General features: G+C 33.5%; 1 protein-coding gene across 1 annotated transcript in view; it reads left to right on the forward strand.

Annotated features, from left to right (window-relative positions):
* The first annotated feature begins 9,377 nt into the window (after positions 1-9,377).
* Positions 9,378-25,268, forward strand: part of LOC114331272 (rhophilin-2) — a 394,761-nt gene continuing 378,870 nt past the window's right edge. The window contains exon 1 of the mRNA XM_028280789.2: positions 9,378-9,735. Within this exon, the coding sequence (XP_028136590.2) occupies positions 9,646-9,735 (90 nt within the window). The 5' untranslated portion in view covers positions 9,378-9,645. The remainder of the gene's footprint in view (positions 9,736-25,268) is intronic.

Genomic DNA, 25,268 nt, shown 5'->3' on the forward strand with positions numbered 1-25,268 from the left:
TACACCTATAGCTTCCAAAATCTGCATCTTTCAAATACATAGTGATTCCATATGATTTTGGTTGAGTAAATACATTCATATATTATAATATGTAGTTCTTTATTCTATTCATTTTTTATAAATAAATTTTCCTCTTGCGACAAAATGACTTTCTTTATGTTCCTTCATCTTTAAACGTTGTTGATGTGCCACTTCAATTGAATTTTTGGTTCCATTCAATTCAAATAATTTTGTGACAACAAAAACCTTGCCTAGCCTACTTAAAAAATTTGATTATCTGAACCAACCCATATTTTTATGACCCACATAAAGAAATATGTTATTTCTATTCTGTTTTTATCTTTGAGAATTGTCTAATATTTTTATTGTTAGCGTTAAAATTGCTTAATCGTTTTGTTGAATCATCTGTATCGTGATTAAATTTGTTAAAAAGCAACATTGGGCAATAGTGTTTGTGTATACTTATTTATACTTTTTATCAAATGTATGTATATGGTGATCAAAATGTGGTTATTTAAATTATTATTTATGAGTAAGTAGGTAGCATTTATGGGAATTTTGTGTCTTGAGTACTCTCGAGATATTATTTAATTATTTTATCTACATTTTTAATTTATTCAATTTTCTAGACTTTTATAAAATCATTTAGAGTCTGTTTTTTGATATATCAAACTTACAATAGTTAAAACTTAAGTAAAAAGAAAAAATCAAGATGAAATAAAGCATAAAGTAAGATAGTCGTAAAGAGCTTGAATATATTTCAAAGTTTATCCTTCTTCTTCTGTTGGCATCATATTCCTGAACAGGTCTTTGCCTGTATTGCTATGTCATTCCATTCAGACCTCTCGTGTGCCTTTCTCCTCCATTAACTTGTGTTCGTAGTTTTCATGTCGTCCTTGTCGTCATCCAAAATTTTCGTTCTGGATCTTCCCTTTTTTTGTGTATATGTTGGCTTCCGTTGTATCATTTTCTTTGTTGCTTTTATATCTTCTTTGATACGCCCCAACCATGGCAGCCTATGACATTAAAATATAACTATAGGTGCAGTACATCCAAAATAGAACACTATAAAGGCGCGAAAATTTTGAAAGGACAAAGCAAGAAGACGTAATGAACAGAAAAAAGAAGACGAGATACGAAAACGACCAAGTACTAAAAATAGAGGATGATTAAATCGAAGCCAATGATGGGATGCCTGTCCCAAGCCAGGAGTTTTATCACTCAAGAGATAAGGAAGAAGGGATCGAGGAGTAATACCTCGTCAAACAAGCTTGGACTCAGCTGGCCCTGCTGATAGTACCCTTCTATAGTATCCAGAGTTACCGGATGAAGTCTATATTGACGAGAAAGGTTTATACCGTGGAATCTGTGATATACCTGACATACCTGGCACCTTTCTTATCGCTGGGATGGTAAGGAAACCGAATCCCCTCTTGCTAAATAACAGCTTCGAGTGGAGGAGCGGACAAGAGTAAGAACACTCTTTTGTCCTGGATTAAGAAATTGGTATCGAAGGTGGATGAACCAAGGACCTAGTCAACGACATAGAAGACAAGACAAGACATAGAGGGTAAGAAGATACTACTACATTATAGATCTCTATGGATATCTCTTGTCAATTTTGATTCACTATGTATAATGACAATAAAACATTTATTGATCAAGGATATCGGAGACCAAGATCCGACAGGAAAGGCACGTTTAGAGTACGAAAACACCAAATGTTGGTACCTGGAATGTTAACTTTATTTATGAAGCAGGGAAGCATCGCTATAACGGCGTTGCGATAGTAGCTGGTACATAATAGGTAATGCCACTTTGTTGCCGGTTTTGTTCCTAGCATTTAGCACGAAATAAATAGATTTCTAAATACAGTACCTAGAGACCTGCAACTTTTTGCATTGTGTTCAGGATTATGTAAGGAAAAATTCTACTATAGAAAACTGGGCGGAAATGCATAATTGCATGTTAAAGTGCATAAAATGCATCCAAAAGTGCATCAACATGTCAAAATAAGTGTATTAAGGGCCAGCTTTTGTTACTCGGAAGTTTCTGAGGTCGATGAAGACGAATACGCCATTAGAACCAACCTTCGGAACACCTGGTGCCCAGGGTCACTGCTAAGGTACGTCATCATCTGAAGTTTCGATAGTTTTCGGTAGTAAATTGATGCAAACAGATTAACAGATTACTCGGGGGGTTTTTGGGTCGCTGAACAAAAATACGCCATCTGAATCGGCCGCGACCCCCGGGGTCTGAAAACCCTCAAAATTCCAGAAGATGACATGTATTAACATCCTTAGCAGTGACCTTGGGCACTAGGTGGTCGGTTCTGATGGCGTATTTGTATTAATCGACCCCAAAAACCGTCTAATCTATTATTAGTAATCTATTTGCATCAATTTAACGCCGAAACCCCTTGAACCTCCAGAAGATGACGTGCCTTAGCAGTGGCCCTGGACACCAGGTGCTCTGGGGGTTTAACCAAGCACCGAGTAATAAAATCTGGCCCTTAACATGCATATTTTGAAATGTTTATGCACTTTTGGATGCATTTTATGCATTTTAAAATGCAATTATGCATTTCCACCGATTTTTCTATGGTGCCTATGTAGACTTTTTCCTGACATCATCCTGAACACAATGCAAAAAATTGAAAGTCTCTAGTAGACCGGGTCCTGGAAGTATTTGAGTATGTCAAACCTGAGGACCGGCAACTATGTTCGGATTCTTTTACCTGAGACCTTGAACAATGAAAAACTGAATCTTTCCGGAAGGTGCGATTGTGCCTTGTTACCCCCTCCCTCTCTCCTATGTTACGGGCAGATAAAAAGCAATCTTTCGCAAAAAAAAAACATTTTTTTGTATTTTTTTGGGCCATTCTAAGCAAACAATGATCTTACAAGTTTTTTCGTAAAATTCATAGTTTTCGAGATAAACGTGGTTAAAAAAAATCGAAAAATTGCAATTTTTGAGCCCGAATAACTTTTGATTAAAAAATAAAATAGCAATTCTGCTTAGCGCATTTGAAAGTTCAAATCAAATTATACCGGTTTTGATCATTTGCATTGCTAAAAATTAATTTTTTGAAGTTATACTTCTTTACGATCGAGAGTGAAATTTTATCACATGCCGGGCGCATGCGCACACAGACAGTATGTATTTCGTTGCTAATCTTTCAAGATATGTATGTATCAGCGCAAATAAGTCATATTATATCATATAAAAGGATATATTATTGTTCTTAGTAAATGTATTATTTATTATAATTTTTGTGTCTTTGGATTTGTCTTCCTCGGGAATAAGATATTTTGTAATAATAGTAAGTATATTTAAAGTATTTTTGTATACCACTTGGTCTATTAAATTTGTCAGTATGTATGAGAAATCTTGTAACCTGTCAAAGCAAAAGGGATATAGCTCAGTGGTAGAGCGTGTGATCGGAGATCAAGAGGTCCCGGATTCAAATCACGGACGATTCATATTCTTTTTTTTTATATTTTTAATTATGTTAATTAAAGAAAGTTAGTTTAATATTTAAATAAAATACAAATAACCTGTTAAGTATATTAATTTCGTTGAAATCATAATAATAGAAGTATATCTTCTTACGTGCGTACAAAGTACACACACATTCTTTTTTTATTGTCAAACAAAGCTATAAAAAAATAGTGTCTACCGTGCCCAATATTAAACCCTAGAAATGTGAAACCGAAGTTAATCCAAGCAATAAATATTTAATGTACACGTAATAATGTAAGAACGAACAATCACTCATCTCTAGAATTCTACACAAGGACAGGTGTAAGACAAGGTGGTGTTCTGAGTCTTTTGTTATTCATCACTCTAATGGACGAAATTACAAAATAATGCAGGGGTAAGGTAAAAAGAACTAGGGTTGGGGTGTATAAACTTCAACAAGTTTACGTGTCAGAGATGATATATGCCGATGACCTGGTAATTGTGGCAAAATCAGAAAAAGACTTGCAAGTGAATGTGAATGTTTGGAATGAACCCTTTAAGAAATTTGGGATGAAAATAAATATTGAGAAAACAGAAGCTTTAGTAATGTCGAAAACTCAAGAAAATATAAATGTAAACCTGAATAATGAGACCATTACATAAGTAGAGTACATTCAAGTATCTAGGATGAACAATGAATGGGCAAGGAAATATAGAACCAGAAATAAACAGCAGGGTAATGAGTGCAACAAAATTATACTATGCACTAAATAAAAGTTTTATTAAGAAGAAAGAAGTAAGCCTGAAAACAAAAATGAAAGTATTTCAAACTGTATACGAGCCGGTGCTACTCTACGGTAGTGAAACGTGGACAGTGAATGACAACATCCGTAGTAAAATTCAAGCATGCGAAATGCGATATTTACCTGCGGTATCCGGGGTGTCAAGACGTGATCGTATAAGAAATGAAGACATACGTGAAAGGTGCGGTGTTGGAAGGACCTTAGACAGACTTTAAATGAAACAGTTATCGTGGTTCAGACATATGGCGAGAATGAGTGAAGGTAGAACTGTAAAGAGGGTATGGAAAGCGGCATCTGACGATAAACGACGAAGAGGCAGGCCAGCAAGAACGTGGAACGCAAATATTGGAAACGCTTGCGTAAAAAGAAATATTGGGTGGAGAGAAGCAGAAAGACTAGATACTGACCGAAAGGCATGGAGACGTCTGATTTCTCCACTTACCTCGACGCCGTAAGGTACAAGAGGACGGCTTAAGTAAGTAAATAAAAAATAAAATAGCAATTTGAAAGTTCAAGTCAAATTATACCGGTTTTGACTATTTGCATTGCTAAAAATTAATTTTTCTATTGGTAAACAAAGCTATAAACAAACAGTAATTGAGCGTTTTGTTGCATGTCCGCACCGCGCTAAGGATTAAAACCGAACGGAACCGACCATGGAACCGACCAGGACTTCCTTGGCGCTGTGCGGACATACGACAAAACGCTCAAACACTGTTTGTTTATAGCTTTGTTTAACAATAAAAAAATTAAGTTTTACCAATGAAAATAATCAAAACCGGTATAATTTGACTTGAGCTTTCAAATGCTGCAAGCAGAATTGCTATTTTATTTTTTAATCAAAAGTTATTATGGTTCAAAAATTGCAATTTTCCGATTTTTTTAAAATTTAACCGAGTTTATCTCGAAAACGATGCATTTTACGAAAAAGCTTGTAAAAACATTTATTGCTTAAAATGACCCATAAATAAAAAAAAATTTGCGAAAATTTGCTTTTTATCTGCCCGTAACATAGGGGGGTGGGAGGGGGTAACAAGGCACCATCGCACCTTTCGGCAAGATTCAGTTTTTCATTGTTCAAGGCGGCGGGTGTAATTTCCTCACCAAAATAATCTTTTGCCTGCGTTTATAAGGGTATGTCATAATCCCACAGGTATTTTCCTCACCAAGACCAAAATGGTTATTTCAGATATTTCAGGTAGATTTTATAAAAAGGCATTCAATTGAATTATTTATCTAGAGGAAAGGCTGTAAATATGGGCTGGTCTTGTAATATGGGCTAGGTGGGTTTCACAGCTATTCGTTGCAGATCTCTACATTTTGACTATTTCAAATGGTATTTGACGAAGTTAAACTATCACCGTAGCGATGGCACCACTGTGGTAGATATTTCCCAGTTTATAATAATTGTTTGTCGGTTGGTGCGAGTGTCAAAACTTTTTCGGGTAAGTTGATAAATTCCAGTATTTAAAAATAAACACGAATTTCAAAAAAAAGTCTGTGTCACGTTGAAGCTCTATTATTAGTCTTTGATATATGCTAATGAGTTTTCTTCAAATTGTCTGCTTTTAGACATAACTTCTTTTGTTGTGCAAAGCAAGCGTGTTTACAATATGGGCTATGCCTCTGTTTTCATTATGGGCTAGTGGCCCCTATTTAGAACAATGTAGAAATGCAGGCAAAACGAAGTAGGAAAAGGCAAAGAAAAAAGAAAAGGAAAAGAAATAAAAAAAGGAAAACGTAAGCAGCTTACCAAAGTCACAAAGAACCAAAAAAAGAAATCGGTTTCTAGTAGCGAGGATGAGGAAGAATATGTGCCTGCAGATGATGAAAGCGATTACAATGAGTTTCCTTCCACACAGCCTCCACAAGACGCAGCTGACGTAACGTGTATGTTTTGCGAAGTACTTTTTTCAGAGGATAATCTTGGTGAAATATGGGTCAAGTGCTTCTGTTCCATTTGTGGGCACATAACGAGTGCGCTGGGGCCGAAAAAGAAGAATATCTGTGTGACTTTTGCAAATAGTTTTAGCCTATGAGTTATTTAATGTATTTTTTGTATTTTAGATATTAAAATATATTTGTCACGCATTTATCTCATTTCACACAAATTTAAGACACATTTTTCGGGGTAGCCCATATTTAGGATCATTATTCAAACGGCGCAAAAGTACAATTTTTCATTATTTATACATTTAAAACAGTTGTATATTTTTTAATCAATTTGCACTTTGGGCAGGTTATAAGTAACTAAATGTAGGTATTCTTGCATACCTTTGGAAATAAAATAGAATTTTTATTCTTTTTTTACAAAGAAAAATAAAATGGGTAGCCCATATTTGCATCCTTTCCTCTACTATTAAATTACAGTAGGTACCTATAATTATAATAATTAATTAATTAATTATAGTATTTTATTTTTAGTCACAATTGGAATTTTGACAAAAATGGCATGTTTAATAGAAAGTGATCGAGGTAAACCTTATAGGTCTGGATCCCGCGTATGAAAAAAAAGTTGATTAATAGCAAGCTGAAAATTTGTTAATAGCTTAAGGGTGTCTAGTCGGACAAACTTTGATATATGAGAACACTGGAACAGGGGCAGTTTTAATTGTGGAACAGGTTAAAAATGTGGAACTGTCAGACCACGAAAACGGCACATGTATTTTGTCCGACAGAACAGACTTAAAGTCTTCGAACAGAGATTAAACTCTCATGCAAAAATCAGACTGCTATTTATCACCAAATGGGCGTTTTAATGAGTGGAACATGTAGAATATGTCAAATGACAGGAATTATGACAGGTGATAAATAGCAGTCTGATTTTTGCATGAGAGTTTAATCTCTGTTCGGAAAGTTTAAGTCTGTTTTGTCGGACAAAATAAATGTGCCGTTTTCGTGGTCTGACCGTTCAAAATTTTTAACCTGTTCCACCATTAAAACTGCCCCTGTTCCACTGCTCCCATATAACAAAGGTTATCCGACTAGACACCCTTAAGCTATTAACAAATTTTCAGCTTGCTATTAATCAACTTTTTTTTCATACGCGGGATCCAGACCTATTACGCGGTATTGGTATTTGAAAATTTTATTTTTTATAAAGTGAAAGTTTTAAAAAGGGAAAGAAGTATTCTGGAGGATAAAACAACTTGTAGTGCGAAATTTTTTACTATTGGTGCACTTTTTACAATATCTAGAAGTAGCCGACAACATAATCATGAACCAGATTGTCAGAAGTTAGATCGAAAAATTGTTTCTAACTATTGTAAACGTAAAGCCGAAGAGAATTGAAAAACCAGCAAAAATTATACGCCAAGCACTTGCAGCTAATTTGTCTGAAACAATTACTACGATTGTTATCAGTTAGATAAGAAATAATATATATAATTATCGACGAAAAATGATGCCTGGTCGACTTCCTTCCAATATTGATGAGGTTCAAGAATTAGTGACGGGGTGTGCTCAAAAAACAACCAAGAGGGAAAATTTTCTCTTTATAAACTGTGTCAAAAGTAGGATAATTGTATTTAGTTGTGAAACAAATATAAGACTTTTAGCCACATTGAATTTTATTATATGGATGGCACATTGCAATTATTCATTATTCATGGGCTAATGAATGGGCATTATATTTCATTATTATACTGTTTACTGCCAAACAAAATAACAGAAATTTACAACAATATTTTTTATTTGTTAAAATCAGAAATTTTTAAAGCTCTCAAAATTGAGTTGAAGCTAGTAAAATTTTTGAAGATTTTGAAAAGGAATGCAATCATTGAAATGTGTCCGAACACTGAAATACATGGTTGTAAATTTCACCTACACTAAGCTTGGTATAGAAATGTCTTGGTCTCTTGATTTAATATCAGAATATAAAAATGATTCTGAAAGAGGCAAGTGGCTCAAACATACTTTTGGGCTTACATATAAAACCAGAAGACGTATCAGATTGTTTTGTGTTTGATTTAATATCATGCAAACCAGGAAAAATGAAATCTAAGATATATATGTTGATTATTTAGTTTAAACTTATAGGTATAGACGAAAATGCCATATTCTCCCCATATTTGTGGACAGAGGCAAATTCTTCTGTTAGTCGTATTACGAATGCTTGCGAATCTTTTCATTCGTATTTTAATTTATCGTTTTGTAATACGCATCCATCCATATTATATATTTTCTTTGAAAAAATAAAAGAATTTCTTTGAAAAAATTGAAAGTTTGCATATTGCAAACCTATCAAAGATAAACAAGTTAAACTGAAATTGAAAAATGTAGTAAATTTATTAATAAGATATCAGTCTAATCAAATGACTAGAATGGATTTTGTAAAGTGTCTGTCTTATTATAGATAGTAAATATTAAATAATAATTTATACGTCTTGCATATTATCTATATTATAAACTATTATTATAATGTAAGGAAATTAATGTCTTGTATTCGGATTTCGGATGCTTTCATAATAGACATTTTTAAATTAAACCTATATTTTTATTTTATTACCTGAGTGAGTTGGTGAGGAAAATACCTGCCGGATTAATAGGAACCTTTAAATTTGGTGAGGAAAATACCTGTCGGATTATATGTTTTTAATGGTTGGTGAGGAATTTACCTCCGCCCGTTCAAGGTCTGAGGAAAAATAATCCGAAGATAGTTGCCGGTCCTCAGGTTTTGCATACCCAAATACTTCCAGGGCCTGCACTATAGGTGCTGTGTTTAAACATCGATTGATCTAACATCTAACTGCCCTGATCTATAATTTATTAATGAAGATAAGTATTTTACGAAATCAATGTAATGCCCAAAAATGATATATGAAGGTTTCTAGATACAATTTTTTCCATCACTGTAGATATATTATATTTTGATTAATAAATCAAATTACTTTGATACAATAATATTAAATATATCACAATTTAATCCTTTTGTTTACATATTATTAAGCAGACGATCGCATCCACGCGAAAAAATCGATCGCGAACAGCGATTCTAGGGTGGCTATGACTAATCATGGGAGTCGTAGGTGGCCATGCAATTGCAACATACGCGGCGAGCGCTATTGTTTTGTTTACCTGCGCAATACGTTCGGATCCACGATTGGAAATATCACAGAGATAACCTCAAAATGCGCACCTGAAAAGGTAGGAACTGTTTTGTATTGTTCGGTTCACTGGCGGCGACGCGCGTTCAAATTTTAAACTCTTCTTACTTTTTTCAACAGCTGATAACGAATTAAGGATTATTACCGATTTGTTTTAAGTAATAATTTCCAATAATCGATATAGTGATAGTGACGAAAACGACAAAAAGGAATATCTGTGTATTGCGGACTGTGTTTTTGTTTATTATTGCTGTGGTGTGTGACAATGTGGCATAATGTGTGATATAGAAAGAAGTTTAGAAGAGATTAAAATTAATGGGACGTCTGACAGCTTGGATGAGTTACCAAAGAGGCCTTTTATCAGGGTAAGTAATAAATTTTCTCGATAAATTTTCTTTTAAAAATATTCTCTGAAAGGACATTTTTAATAAAATATAAAATATAAGTATAATCTATATCACGCTATTTTATTATGAAATATTTTGTCGGTTTTTTTATTTCTTCTTGTGATGCTCGCTTCTTTAGCGGAGGTTAGCGATTACACTGACAAATGAGGACAAATCTGAATCTGTCCATCTTCTTTAAGTGTCATCTCAGCGATGAAGGTTGGCAATCATCATTGCTATTGAATCTGTCTAATGCGGCTCTAATGGTAGGGGAGCAAAATATGCTAAATGTGCAGTCACTCGAGCGCTTCGGGGACCTATTGGGTTGTGAAGAGTAGGTCCTAAAACCAAAAAAGTTAAATAAAGTTTTCCATTTTAGTGGGGACCTGTCCATTTTTAATTTAATTTTCCATTTCCAACAATCGTTTTTTTTTTAGATTATAGCGGCATCTATTCATAATTCGAAGAAAATATCTCTAATAAAAGTTACCTATTTTTACGTAAGGAATCCAAATCATCAATAAAAAATGTGAGCTCCCATTTAAGATTTTAAAGTAACCCCCCACCCCACCTCCGTGGGGGGTCTTGTTCGGTGCATTCGATAGATTTTTCAAAAATATGGAATCAGTGTATTTTTCAGTTTTTCGATCTGATGTTAATTTCGCCGAATATCGCGGGATTCGTATTTAAAATATTAAATTTACCCCCCACCCCTCTCCATGGGAAGTTATGTTTAGTACCTATCATTCGATAGATTTTTGAAAAATATTGAGTACTTATTTTTTAGTTTTTCGATCTGTCAGTCATTTCGCGAAATATTCGCTTTTTTCTTGTAAAACTTTGGGACTCACCCATTTCCTTACGCCCGGCTCATATCGTCAGATTTTTGAAATATACACTGTTTTGCATGTACTTACCTTATCTTAATCTGACGATTTCGAGTTTTCTAAGGATAGATATTTTTTTTCGCCCCCCCCCCCTTAACGAACTCCCCTGCATTAAGAGCCAATACATGGTAGAGATACATTTACAGGGTACAAGGTTTCTCCTCATATGATAATCTGACGCGCTCGAGTAACTGCAAAAATCCCCGCTTGGGCTCCCCTACCATAAACATAGATATTGAATCAAGGACGGTCCAGACTCTGATATTTTTAAGCCACGAAATCTGGTACCTATCGGGACCCAGTTTTCCTTCAATCCTCCCCTGGATGATCAGTTGCGCGAGGCGGTACTTTTCGTTTCTCATTATGTGTCCCAGGTAGGTAACTTTTCTAATTTTGATAATCTTTATCAGCTCCCTATCTGTACCTATTCTCCTCAGGGCATTTTTGTTTGTGGTGTGGGTTGTCCAAAGTACATCTTTTCAAGATTCCTTCTATACAGCCGGAGTCCAAAGACTTCTAACTTGTTCATGAGCGTTATGTTGAACGTCCATGACTCCGTTCTATAAAATAGTAATGAAGATTTCATGAATTATCATGAAATGCTTACTACTCGTAAGCATTTCATGATAAGGCCCAAACCAGACGGGCCACTCTGTAGCGCTACTCTGTGGATCCACAAAGCAGCTTCCGATGATTAACCGTGGGTTCTTATGTGAAGTGGACGTCGCACTCCAGACGAGCGACTGTGGCCAGCCACAGTCGCCGAGCCTCACTACTAGTGGCGTCCACTAGTGGCAAACGCCATTCAGACGAACCACTTTTGTAGCTGCCGCAGATGTTTACGAAAATTTATAGGGTGAGCACCTAAAATGAATTTCGATTCGGAACTATTTTTGATTGAAGTGCAAAACAGACCGGATATATGTGATACAAGAACCCGAGGGCATATTTATAGGGCATTCAAAGGAAAAGCTTGGGACATCATCTTTGAATTATTTGTTTCTGATTTTAAAGAAGGTAGCCCTATCGAAAAGATTAAATCCCATAAGCAATGTTTTCTCTATTTATATTTACATTTTATTATACATTGGATGCATTTGAACTAAACAAAACGAATATGTACAATCTTGCTTGTTTATTTATGTTAAATAGTGAAGTCCCATCCTAGATCAAAAAAGGTTTTATTGTTTGTTGTTGAAAACAAAACGATAAGATATCAGTTAAAAGGGGGTTGCAAGCAAACTGTTTTTCACTTTTACTCAGTTGTCAGGTTGTATGAAATGAAACTATTTTACGTCTGTAGGATACCAGGTGTACTGGTTGATTTTGTATGTGCTTCTTTCTGTGATATAGCTGTTTTTGTCTGGTTCTTCTTAATTCCATTTATTGAGTTTATTGGTATTTTTTCTAAAGCGTTGAAATTTTATAAAATATTTAAAACTATGGACATTCAAACACTGACTTTGACGAACACACTTTTTTAAAAGATTATTAGCCGGCATTTTCATATTACCCGGTCATATTACCCGTGTGCACGCCAATAGTAAATATAAAATTCTTAGCTGTATGCCAAAAAATGTGCAATAACTACCTCTTAAAACCTACCAAATTTCATTTGCATATCTCAACCGGTCTTAGAGCAATAAATAAATCGTCAGTTTGTAAGAAAAAATTCAACATCCCGTTTCTCGGAAACGAAGCATTTGCGGACATATGTTTATAAAGCAAACGGTCATTATTTTTTCATGCCGAATTATTATATGAATAACGTTGCTAGTTGTTAAATTCCCTAACTTTTTTATTATCCAACATAAGTAAATGAATCAAAATGCATAATTTTAAAAAAGGCTAAGCCTATAGTTGAGTTTTAATTTTATTATTTTATATACGCCAGAATATTCCACAGGGTTTTCCAAATTTTGAGGAAAAAACACACTATCATTGTTACACCCGGTATACAATGACACTTACCTGTTCAGCAATAATATTATTACACCGATATTCTTGAAGAATAAAGCCATAATACTAAAAAAATCACTCAAATCGGACAACAGGTTTAGGAAATACGAGACATAAAAAATGTCCCATTTTTAAGGTGGTGCGTTAATTTTGATGCCTAGTGTATAATATGCAACTTCCGGTTAGAATTTTTAAATGGGAAACGATACAAAAACCAAAAGTATACATTTGTTCTCGTCTTGCTAAGAAACGTCGAATAATATGTCGCTTATACTATTTTGGCGACTTTAAAACGGTACTTCCGGTTGAAACTCTAAAACCGGAAGTCCGAGGTCAAATTACTAATCTTTATGAATTTCCTTGGGTTATAAGCTTTCATTCGACACCTTATTTGTCATTCCATCTGAATTAATAACAGAGGAGTTATATTCGCGTACGGACGGACAGACTGACAGACAGTCATGAAACTGGAAGTTTATATTTGTTCTCGTCTTGTTAAGGTGCGTAGAATAATATATCGCTTGTATTATTCCGGCTTTAAAAGAGTACTTCCGGTTGTATTAATAAAACCGGAAGTCCGTGGTCAAATTTCTCACCTTTAGTACCATCCTTGGGTTATAAGCTTTCGTTTACACCTCATGTTTGTCATTCTACCTGGTATAGTGACGAAGGAGTTGTGTTCACGGACGGACAGACGGACGTGGATAATTCAACGTTTTCACATTTTTTTTTCAAAAATTGGGTAAAAACAACACCAGAACCATTTTACATATGTTTAAGTACACGACCGATTCTTTAATAGTGTTAACTATAACCTCTTTTGGCTTATTGGCTTTTGGACAAAAAACGAATTAAGCCTTTTAAACCTGTTTCACTTAAACAGTCTATGCCATTCAAATAATAATTTCGACTTATAATAGCAGAAACCAATTATCATTTTATTTCATTTCATAATCAACATTCACGTTGTTACCTTTCATGTTTGATATAACAATTTGATGGGAAAATAAACTAATTCGTCAAACCGTTTGTTGCACTTTAATGGAAATTAATTGTTAACTAATTATAACTATGGGAATTAGTCTAAGAAGAAGCACGCTTCGACAATTATAATAATGGTTCTTTAATTGTTAATTAGTACGGATAAAAGTACCTCGATAGAGTGTAATATATGGATAATTTATGGGAACTGTAATAAAACCGTTGAAAAATAGGGTTAGTAATAGTTTTATTAATTTTTCTAGTACGATTAGTCTCATGCAATAAGTCTTTGACTGTTGGTAGAAAATAATTTTAAGTGTTTATATTATAAAAAAGGAAGTTATTTGTCAGAAGTGTAATAAAATTCATAAACAAGATTGTGTTTATAATAGTATAGCTAATTAAAACTTTAAAATATGAACTATTTATCCTGTTTTCCATTCTTCGGGCATTCTTTCTTTTCTAAAATTTCACTATAATTTTTTTTAGCTGCAATTCTTCTCCCCCTTATTTTGTTAGTTCGATTGGGATTTTATCTGGACCTGTTAGGTTTGGGATTTTTACCCAACCCAAATTTTACTGCATTCATCTCCATCTATTTTCCCATTATTCTGTAAAACCGATCCTATGTATTCAGACAATAATTTCACCATCCAAAGATATTGTTTTATTTGTAGTAACTCCATCATTAATTATTTCCTACTAATACCACATTCAGCACACAATAAGCACCAGGTAATGTTACCCCGTAGTCTGTTATCTGATCCAAAACTAATGCGAACAAATAAGGAATAAGCATTGAGCCTTGGTGCAATCCTACTTTCACAAGAAATTTATCAGTCTCTCCCACACCTGTTCTAACACTAGTCGTTACTCCCTCATACATATCCCTCACAATCTTTACATATTCACCGGGTATTCCTTTCTTATTGAGTGACCACCACATAATCTCTTGGAGGAATCATCTCGAGGAACTCTATCATATGGTTTCTCAAGATCAATGAATACCATACGAATATGAGCGTTTGTTTCTTTATTCCAATATTTTCTCATCAACTACCTTATAAATTGAATTTCGCACCTCCGCTCAAAGAGTGTCATAAGTCAAAAAACAAAGTTTCGAGAAAACGACGTTTACAGTTTGTCACACAACATTTTTGGGTTTAATTCAAAAACTATTAAAATTAGAATAATAAACATATTAGTCAGTTACAATGATTTTTGAAGCTCTATAGAATAGCGTATTAGGTATATTAAAAATAAAAAAAAAAAATTGAGTTGTGTCACTATACAGATAAAATAACGAAAAAATTTACGAAATATTATTAATCAAAAGTGACAGTTGCAGTTCAGAATATAATATCATTATTATTATCTGGTTAACACGTTATACTTTTTAATGATGTAACTTTAAATACAAGTAACAACATTAAACACAAAATACTGCAAAAAGAAAGATAAATAAGTGATAAATGTGTCACTTTTCTTAAGCACATACGCAGATTGTTTTAAATAAAGTAATCACATACACTGTCTTAACTCGACAAACGACGCTTTATACACATCTTAGATGGACAAATGCTTTGCACAAGTCGATATGTGACACTGTTTGTGTTCTGTGCGTTGTTGATTTTGGATAATCGTATAATGACACTAGTGTCATCTAACGATAACTACTTGACCTATAGACGTGACACTTTGTGAGATAGGAGTTTATAGTGTTATTGTTATTAAACTGTTTGTGGAATAAAGCTGATTTTAAAATTTTTTGAGTTATGACACTCTTTGAGCGGAGGTGCAATTTGTTGTTAATCTGCCTTGCATAAGGCCAAACTAATTATCGGATATTTTGGATTTTCCACGTATCCGTCTATCAACTACTCTCTTCCATATTATATTCATAATTTGACTAATTAGTTTTATGGTCCTATAAGTTTTACATTATTGTACAACTCACTTGTTTTTGTAAACAGGTAGGTATAGTCGGTTCACTAAACTCAGACACAACTGGCTAGTGATTTTCATCATCAGCCTCTCTCAATCCACTGCTGGACATAGGCCTCCCCTGTTTGTCTCCAAAGTGTTCTATCTTGTGCTTGCTGTACCCAGTTTTTTGTTGTCCTTCTTAAGTCATCTTGCCATCGTGTTGGTGGTCTTCCTCTGCTACGTTTATCGGCTCTTGGTCTCCATTCAACTAGTTTGCGAGTCCATCTTCCGTTCTTCATTCTGGCAACGTGTCCAGCCCATTTCCATTTTAAGTTACAGCTTCTTTCAATGACGTCTATGACTTTGGTCTTAGCTCGTAGATCTTCGTTTCTAATCCTGTCTCGCAGAGTGGCCCCTATCATTGATCGCTCCATTATTCTCTGCGCTACTCTTAGCTTTTGTGCGTTTTTCTTCGTGAGCGATAATGTTTCTGCACCATAGGTCATCACCGGTAGCACGCATTGGTCGAAAACTTTTTTCTTCATATTAGTTGGAATGTCACTCTTAAAAACGTTCCTAAGAGCTCCGTATGCTGCCCATCCTTGTATTATTCTTCTGGATACTTCGGTTGTTTGATTGTCCTTACCTATCTTAATTTCGTGACCTAGATATATATATTTGTCTACCAGTTCTATTTGTTCATTTCGTATTTCAAGGTATTTCAAGGCGGCTAGTGATTTTAGTAGGTATTTTTTTGTTTTTGGCCAATTTTGCCAAAATTTGCAAAATTACTAACTATTTAGTAATTATTAACTATTTAGTAATTATTTTTTTTGCCAATTTTACTAAATTGGCAAAATTACTGACTAAAATCACTAGCCAGTTGTGTCTGAGTTTAGCGAACCGACTATACTACTACTGTATTGCTTCTCCATTTGTATGGTATTTGTACAATTTTCAGAATTCCGTTAAATAAACCCGTTGGCTGCCTTGTTCTTGTCTCTCTCAATGGTCTCCACATTTCCCCAGGAATATCATCTGGTCGAATTGCTTTTCCCTTCTTTAGTTTTTGAAGTACTTCAACCACTTCCTTATTTGTTTCTTTTGTTTTCTTTTCTCTGTTGCTATTTTAAATATCTTTGTTTCTCCTTCCCTGGCCTTAAGTTGATCATATAGATTGGTATATGCTCCTGCTTTATCTTTTGATACTGCCACTTTCACTTCCTTTTTGGTATGTGACGCTTCTTTTAAATCTTTAAAAGTTCAAAATCACTTACAATTTTAACTTCTTCATTTGTTTTTATTGGACAACCCATATATAAAAAGTAAAGACATACAAATATCTGGGATGAGTTGATGACAAAAATGACCAAAGCAAAGAAATTAAAGTCCGCGAATTGAAACTGCAAGGCAAGTACTTATAAAAATGAAGATACTGCTTACAAACAAAGACATTCAGTTGCCTCTCAGATTGAGGGCTCTAAGATGCTACATATTTTCTATATTACTGTACGGAATGAAAGCTTCGACATTGAAGGGACAACACATAAGAAAAATAGAAGCGTTCGAAATGTGGTGTTACAGAAGAATATTGAAAATTCAGTGGGTTCAAAAGATTACCAATGTTGAAGTGCTACGACGTTTAAATAAGGAGTTAGAAATTATGAACAGTATAAAAACTAGAAAACTGGAATATTTGGGTGACATTTCCAGAGGAGAAAAATATGAGCTGCTGAGAATTATTATGCAAGGAAGAAGAAGCATAGGAAGAAGACGCATCTCCCGGCTGAGAAACCTTAGAGAATGGTTTAACTGTAGCTCATTACAACTGTTCAGAGCAGTAATTAACAAAGTGATAATAGCCATTATGATATCCAATCTCCGATAGGGGAGGAAACTTTAAGAAGAAGAAGGACAACCCAATAAATCGTGCGTTAGTTACACATTGACCATATTTGTACTTCCCAGTAATCTTCAAGACGCTCCTTTTACAAATTATAATCATGCCACCCATGATTCTCAACGTATTCAATGTATTCAGATGACAATTTCTTAATTATTGTAAATTTATACCAAGCGGTAGATAAAAGCGACCATGAAATTATCAAGCAGTACCAGTGGGTTGAGTAGAAAAAAGTTGGGCGTGAGCCTTATACGTGTATAACATTCCTGAGTCTAATCTTTCGATTGCAACAGGGTACGCATTCTTAACGCCGTTCGATAAAAAAATTACGAAAGCTGTGCAGTACAACTAATGTTTACTTTTTAGGTCACATAACTTCATAATATGTATAGATTGCTGAAATTCTACAGGTTTATGCAAGATTATTAATGAATTGAGTCAATAACGGTTAATGCAACGCATTAATATCTTTCAATACAATTACTTTCAATACAAAAAAAGCATCACAGGATAGAGACAAATCCTGTTTGTTAATTAAATTCAGAAAGAAAATAATATTAGATATCTCCCAAAATTTCAACAATCGATCAAATATTTACGATCCGTCAAAGAATATAGAAAAGAAACTGGTAATCCAACCGAAATGTACACCAAATTTTCGTAGACTTCCAGAAAGCATATGATTCGATAAAAAGACGCAGACTATGGCTAGCAACGCTAGAAATTGGAATACCAAGAAAATTAGTCGAGGTAACTTAAATGTGCATGACAAACTCATGTGCACAGCTAAAGATAGGAAACAGAACATCGATGCCATTTAGTATAACTGCTGGACTTAGACAAGGAGACCCCTTATCACCGTTGCTATTCAATCTAGCCTTAGAATATGCAATAAGTAAAATATTACAGTGGAACCCCGATAAGTCGGCCCCCGATAACCCGGAAGTCCGGCTAACCCGGACCGATTTTCATCAGATAAACATTTTGATTTTCAATATTTTGTATTTTGACAACGACCCGATTTGGGCGTCGCGAAACGTTAATAAAATTATTTTTCAATTTAATTGTGGCTTCTTTCCCATCAAAATAGTTAATTATTAGACAAACCTTTCAACAATAAAAATGTATGTAATATAATATTTGAGAGATAATGTGTATGTGTGTAATTTGAACTATACGATATTAAAAATGACTCATAGCACACGCCGCAGAAACAACAGGCACCTGTCTGTAGTACCTATTCCTTTTTATTTCAAACTGTCTTAGCATTGTTTAGGAAAGACTATTTAAAAAATTCTTTTATAAACAATGGTCTTTAGTTTTCACTGTTCTTAAATAACATTACATCGTTGTGACTGTATTGTGTGTCTTGTATTGTTCGCTTCCGTTTGCTTACGTTTGTGTTTGGTGTTTTTTTTAGTAATTTTGATGAGTAGGTACTGTGCATATTTATAAATATATTTCATTTTATTTCAACTCTAACGGAGTTTATCTGTAAGTATACCGTATTTTATTAATTTTTACCATATTCTCCGGCTATCTCGGATTTTCGATAACCCGGATCGGCCGCGGTCCCGATTAATCCGAGTTATCGAGGTTCCACTGTACTTATATATGAGCTGACAAGGGGATTTGCGAATCGCGGATCAAAACTATTGTTGTCCTTTGCTGATGATATATGTGCAGTCGCTCATTCTACAAGAGACGTGAGAGGTGTTTTCACAACTCGAGGAGGAAACAGGAAGTTAGGCGTGTTGATGACAGTTGAGATTTTGGGGTCGACCCGAAATCTTTAGATTGTCGGCTCTTTGGATTTCGTTTGTCTTGTAATAGATGTCGCTATTGCGTCTGTTGCAAATTATTTTTAATAATTTGCTAACATTTCACAGAGATTTGGTTTCGATTCAAAGTACACCGTGGATCGCTTTGAGGAGTCCAAGAGAATGAAATGTACATAAGCGAATGGTGGAGGTCTCTATGTCGAAACTAAGTAAATCTTAATCTGTCTTTCTTTAAAATTTTTTCTTTTCAAATTTCGTTACATATTTTCGACAGGTAATACCTATAAGAACAAATTGTAACTATTACCTGAGTAGGACCTGGCGGTCATTTTTATTATAAACAATTTAGTGTCGAAAAACAGCCTTTTTTCTTTTTTTTTTTTCAAATCAATGGAAAATATTAAGACCTATGGTTCTCTTAGTACAAACATCTTCGAGAGAATGGAAAAAGCTTTAAAATGGCGTATTACAGAGTTTGATATATATACTCATTTATTGTTAATATAATTGCGAAAAAGTTCGAAATTGCACAAAAATTAATTTCACAATAACTATTGTAAAAATAAGTGTACAGCTTTGAAATTTTTGTCAAATGATGGTTCTTTGGTGCTCAATACGTGATAAAAATTTCAAAGTGATTCATTCAATTGTTTAAATTTTATTTAAATTGTTTATACCAGAGAGCTTTTTTTGCAATGACATAAGTCAGAAAAAAATGATTCTAGAACCATTCTACAGGTGTCAAATGAAAGAGCATGAGCTAAACTTTCAAATTGGTTTAAAAAAGTGAATAAAAAATGCATTTATAAGTAATAAATAATTATGCAAAAGTATCGTAAATTTTTTCTTATAAACTTTTTGAATAACTTTTTTCAAAAAAATTTATTTTTTACCATGTTTTAGGTGCACAACTACCAAGTAACAAGTAATGTTATTTGTATGATAATTGATGAAAAAATGTAATAATTATACATAATTTATTATATAAAAAAATAAAAAGTTTATAAAGAAAAATTTACCATACTTTTGCATTTTTTATTCACTTTTTTTAAACTAATTTGAAAATTTAGCTCATTGTCTTTCATTTGTCACCTGTAGAATGGTTCTAACATTATTTTTTTCTGACTTATTGCAAAAAAAGCTCTCTGGGATAAACAATTTAAATAAAATTTAAACAATTGAATAAATCGCTTTAAAATTTTTGTCACATATTAAGCACCAAAAACCCTCATTTGACAAAAATTTCAAAGCTGTACACTAATTTTTACAATAGTTATTGCGAACTTAATTTTTTTGAAATTTCAACCTTTTTTCGCAATTATATTAACAATAAATGAGTATATTAAACTTTGTAATAGGCCATTCTAAAGCTTTTTCCATTCTCTCGAAGATTTTTGTACTGAGAAAACCATAAGTCTTTATTCTTTATAAAAAAAGGCCGTTTTTTGACAATAAACTGTTTATAAATAAAAATGGCCGCTAGATCATACGCAGGAAATAGTTACAATTTGTTCTTATGGATATTAACTGTCGAAAAAACGCTTCAGTACACTGGCTGTTGAAGTGTCATGGAAAAAACCTTATTACCCTGTACTAGTAATCAACTTGTAATAATAGTTAGGTATACACAAGAGAATAGATGGTAAGTCTAATTTGTCCATTTTTCGCCTACTCACATACACCTTCAGAATCATCATTCCAGTGTATTGATTATACATGCAAAATATTCCTTCAAAAATTTGCAATATAACTTATGCAATTTTTAATATTCAGGAATTACTCATTTAAATAAATTTCTTTATAATATTTTCAACATTAACTTGAATGATTATCAGGAAATTCAAAAAATTTATTCTAGAGTCATTAATAACTTCAGATACGTAATATGCTTGCGTCAGTTAGGAACTTTTTTTTATCAGGTAACGATGTTTAATGATGGTTAATAATGGCAATTAAAAGAAGACCATTAATTTAGAGCCGTCGATATACATTACCTACAATGGACTCGACGTATAATAAATAAAATTAGGTGAAGTTAGTTTAACAATCTATGTATATATTTTCACTCTTCAATTTATTGGGTTCTTTTAATGCCAATAATAATTGTTGCAAGCACATTTTTTGGCCATTCCTACTCCCCGGCTTCCACCCCTTGCAGGGGGTACAATAGAAAACATCGATTTAAAAAGAATCGGTACGCTATAGAAAAAACTACAATGGGGTGCAAAATTAACCGGACACCTTAAAAATGGGTCATTTTTGATGTCTCGAATTTCCTAAACCTGTTGTCCGATTTTAGTGATTTTTTCATATGTTATAGCCTTATTTGTTAACAATATCGCTGTAATAATATTGTTACTAAACGGGTAAATTTTCATTGTATACCGGGTGTACCAATGAAACTGTGTTTTTTCTCAAACTTCGCATCACCCTGTGGAATATTCTAGCATTTTTAAATTGCTGAAATTAAAACCCAACTATAGATTCATGTTTTCTCAACATTCTGTTTTTTGATTCATTCGCTTATGTTGGACCATAAAAAAGTTAGGTACTTTAACAATTACCCATGTTTTTCATGAATACAAGGTGTTTTTAAATAAGTGTGGCAAACTTCAAGGGGTAATTCTACATGAAAAAATAATGACAGTTTGCTTTATAAACCTATATTCGCAAATACTTCGTTTCTGAGATAGAGGGTGTTGAAATTTTTCTTACAAACTGACGATTTATTTATTGCTTTAAAACCGCTTGAGATATGCAAATGAAATTTGGTGGGATTTAACCTTCCGATGACCAACCTTTTTTTGTTACACGGATGACCAAGGGGGGGGGGGAATGACCCCAGGTCAAAAATGTCAAAAATGACAATTAACAAAAAAATAAAAGTTTTTTTTTTTAATTTTTTTTTATGGCATGGACTTTATGTCATTCAGCCAGTAACAACATGAATATTAGTGTCATGTGTAGTGTGTATGTTGAGTAAGTGTCTTGTTACTTTGCAAAGTCGACGTCATTAGCGTAAAACTACTTGGAATTACACATAATAGACGCTATTTTACTAAACATCAACTTCAGAATATATTTTTTATTCGTAAAATATAGGGAATTTTTTTTATTTCAAAAAATGAGGATATCTAGAATGATATTAAAGTCAAATAAAAAAATAATGAGTTAAAAATTGAAAATACTTTTGAATTTATTAAAGAAAAACATACGCTGGGGTCACTTTTTCCCCCGCTTGGTCATCCGAAGGTTAAGACGTAGTTATTGTACATTTTTTGACATACAAGTAAGAATTTAATATTCACCATTGGCGCGCATACAGGTAATAAGAGCGGTTATATTACCCGTATGCGCGCCAATGGTGAATATTAAATGCTTAATTCTATGTCAAAAAATGTGCAATAACTACGTCTTAAAACCGACCAAATTTCATTTGCATATCTCAACCGGTTTTAAAGCAATAAATAAATCGTCATTTTGTAATAAAAATTTCAACACCTCATATCTCGGAAACGAAGCATTTGCGGACATACCGTTTATAAAGCAAATTCTCATTATTTTTTTATGCAGAATTTCCCCTTACAGTTGGCCATACTTATTTAAAACACCCTGTATTGATGAAAAACATGGCTAGTTGTTAAAGTACCTAACTTTTTTATGGTCCAACATAAGCGAATGAATCAAAAAGCAAATTGTTGAGAAAACATGAGACTATAGTTGGAATTTAATTTCAGTATTTTATAAATGTTAGAATGTTCCACAGGGGGATGCGAACTTTGAGAAAAAACACAGTTTGATTGGTATACCTGGTATACAATGAAAATTTAACTGTTTAGCAACAATACTATTACAGCGATATTGATAAAGAATAAGGCTATAATATATTTAAAAAAAAATCACTTAAATCGAACAACAGGTTTAAATAAATTCCAGACAGATCAAAAATGGCCCATTTTTAAGGTGTCCGGTTAATTTTGCACCTCAGTGTATTTCAAAGAAGAAATTTAAGAAAATTAGTTAATTTCATTTTTAAGCAGTTTTAAACATTTTACCTTTGGACCCATAGGCCGTGAGTTCGAATCTCGTGAGTTCGTGGTAAGGCCGTGAGTTCGAGTAAAAGTCCAATTAGGAACATCTTGGGTATTAGTGCACCCTATGTAACGCACAGCTGAATCTTATGTTTGTGCGTCACAGTGTTGCCAAGCCATTTCTTTCATAATTTCAATAAAATTTAAATGTTAAATGTACTTATAAGAATAATAGACTAAAACGTTTACTTCTCCGTCATTATACTAGGTAGAATGACAAATGAGGTATCAAATGAAAGCTTATAATCCAAGGATAGTACTAAAGATGAAAAATTAGACCTAGATTGTCTGTCCCTCAAAAAATAAGCGTTATATTGAGGATTTCTAATGTCGACATTAAAAGTTGCACTATTTTTTTTTCTATAAAATATTTTGATCTAACACTCACCAGAAAACTTCTTTGTACTCTCTACTTTCAAATAAACGTGATTAAGAAGCTAAATTTTAAACTTCGTCATACAACTTTTGCGATTAAACTTTGCAATGCACAAATCCGCACCTTTTTCTTTGAAAAATTCATAACCTTTATCATGATAAGAATAAAAACTTGAAGTAGGTGCCTTTGTCTTCAGAAATGTTAGAGCTATATAATGTAAAAATTTCAGAAAAAAAATATTAAAATGGAACAGAGTTGTAGCGAGGTAAACGCAAAAAACGTGATTTCCCCTACATAAAATTCAAAATAAACCTCATTTTCATTTTCAGCACCCTCGAAAATATAAAGTATGAATAAAATTAGCCATTCACACCTCCGTGGTCAGTATCTCGAAAACTAAGCGCTTTTTTGAGGGTGTCCCTCTCGTGTATAATATCACAAAAAATTGTAACATGGTAGGATGAAAATATTGATAATAATACAATATTATAGTATTATATAATATTATAATATTATAATATATTATAACATTACAAAATATGTCAAATCTAGGAATATTTTAAACATCACATTTAATTTCAGGAAGTAAGTGAATCAAATAATTCACGAAGTAAGAAAACGACATGGATACCACATGGGAGCGCATAAAATCACGATACTGTGCTATGCCGATGATGCAGTACTAATTACTGATAACGAGGATGACCTACAAAGGCAGCTCGACACTTTCGATATCAGAGCAAATAAACTTAATATGGGAATATCAGTAGAAAAAAACTAAATGAATAGTGATAAGTAAAGAGCCGCGTAGATGCGTAGAAGTTAGAAATAGACGGCAAAATTGTAGAGCAAGTAATGAAATTCAATTACCTAGGAGTAGAGATCACTAGTGACAGGAATATAAGAACAGAGACCACAACACAAGCAACAAAAGCGGCAAGAGTAAGTGGTTGCCCCCGAGAAACCATATGGAGAAACAAATATCTGACCATAGAAAGCAAAATAAAAGTATACAAGGCAACAGTAAGACCTATCCTAACATATGCAGCGGACACAAGGACCGATACAAGAAAGACGAAACAACAAATCAACAATATCGAAATGAAAGTATTAAGATCAATAGCGGGCATATCATTAAGAGACAGACAAAGCAACAGAAGTATACGAGAACGATGCAAAATTCAAAATATTAACAGGTGGATAAAAACAAGAAAGAAAAATTGGATCGAACATGTAAACCGAATGGAACCAGATAGATTAGCGAACATCTGTAAAAACAACAAGCCGTATAGCAGAAGACCCGTTGGAAGGCCGCCGAAAAGGTGGAAAGACAATGTACAGTCAACAACAACTGAAACAGAATAAGAGGCAGACAAACAGAAGTAATCCTAGTCGCGCGAAGAAGAAGAAGAAGACATTTAATTTCATATAAACATGTACATTTTCTACAACAATATAACATTTAAAGAGTTTTCACCCATATATTTTAGTGGCTCAAACCTATAAAACCTGTTAACTGCAATGATGATGAGCTTTTTTATTCCAAAACGTTGTGTGATGTAGCCCGACAGGGATTTTTAAATTAAATATACCTTTTATAAAGGATTT

The sequence above is a fragment of the Diabrotica virgifera genome, chromosome 6 (genome assembly GCF_917563875.1).
Source record: "Diabrotica virgifera virgifera chromosome 6, PGI_DIABVI_V3a".
Lineage (NCBI taxonomy): Eukaryota > Metazoa > Arthropoda > Insecta > Coleoptera > Chrysomelidae > Diabrotica > Diabrotica virgifera.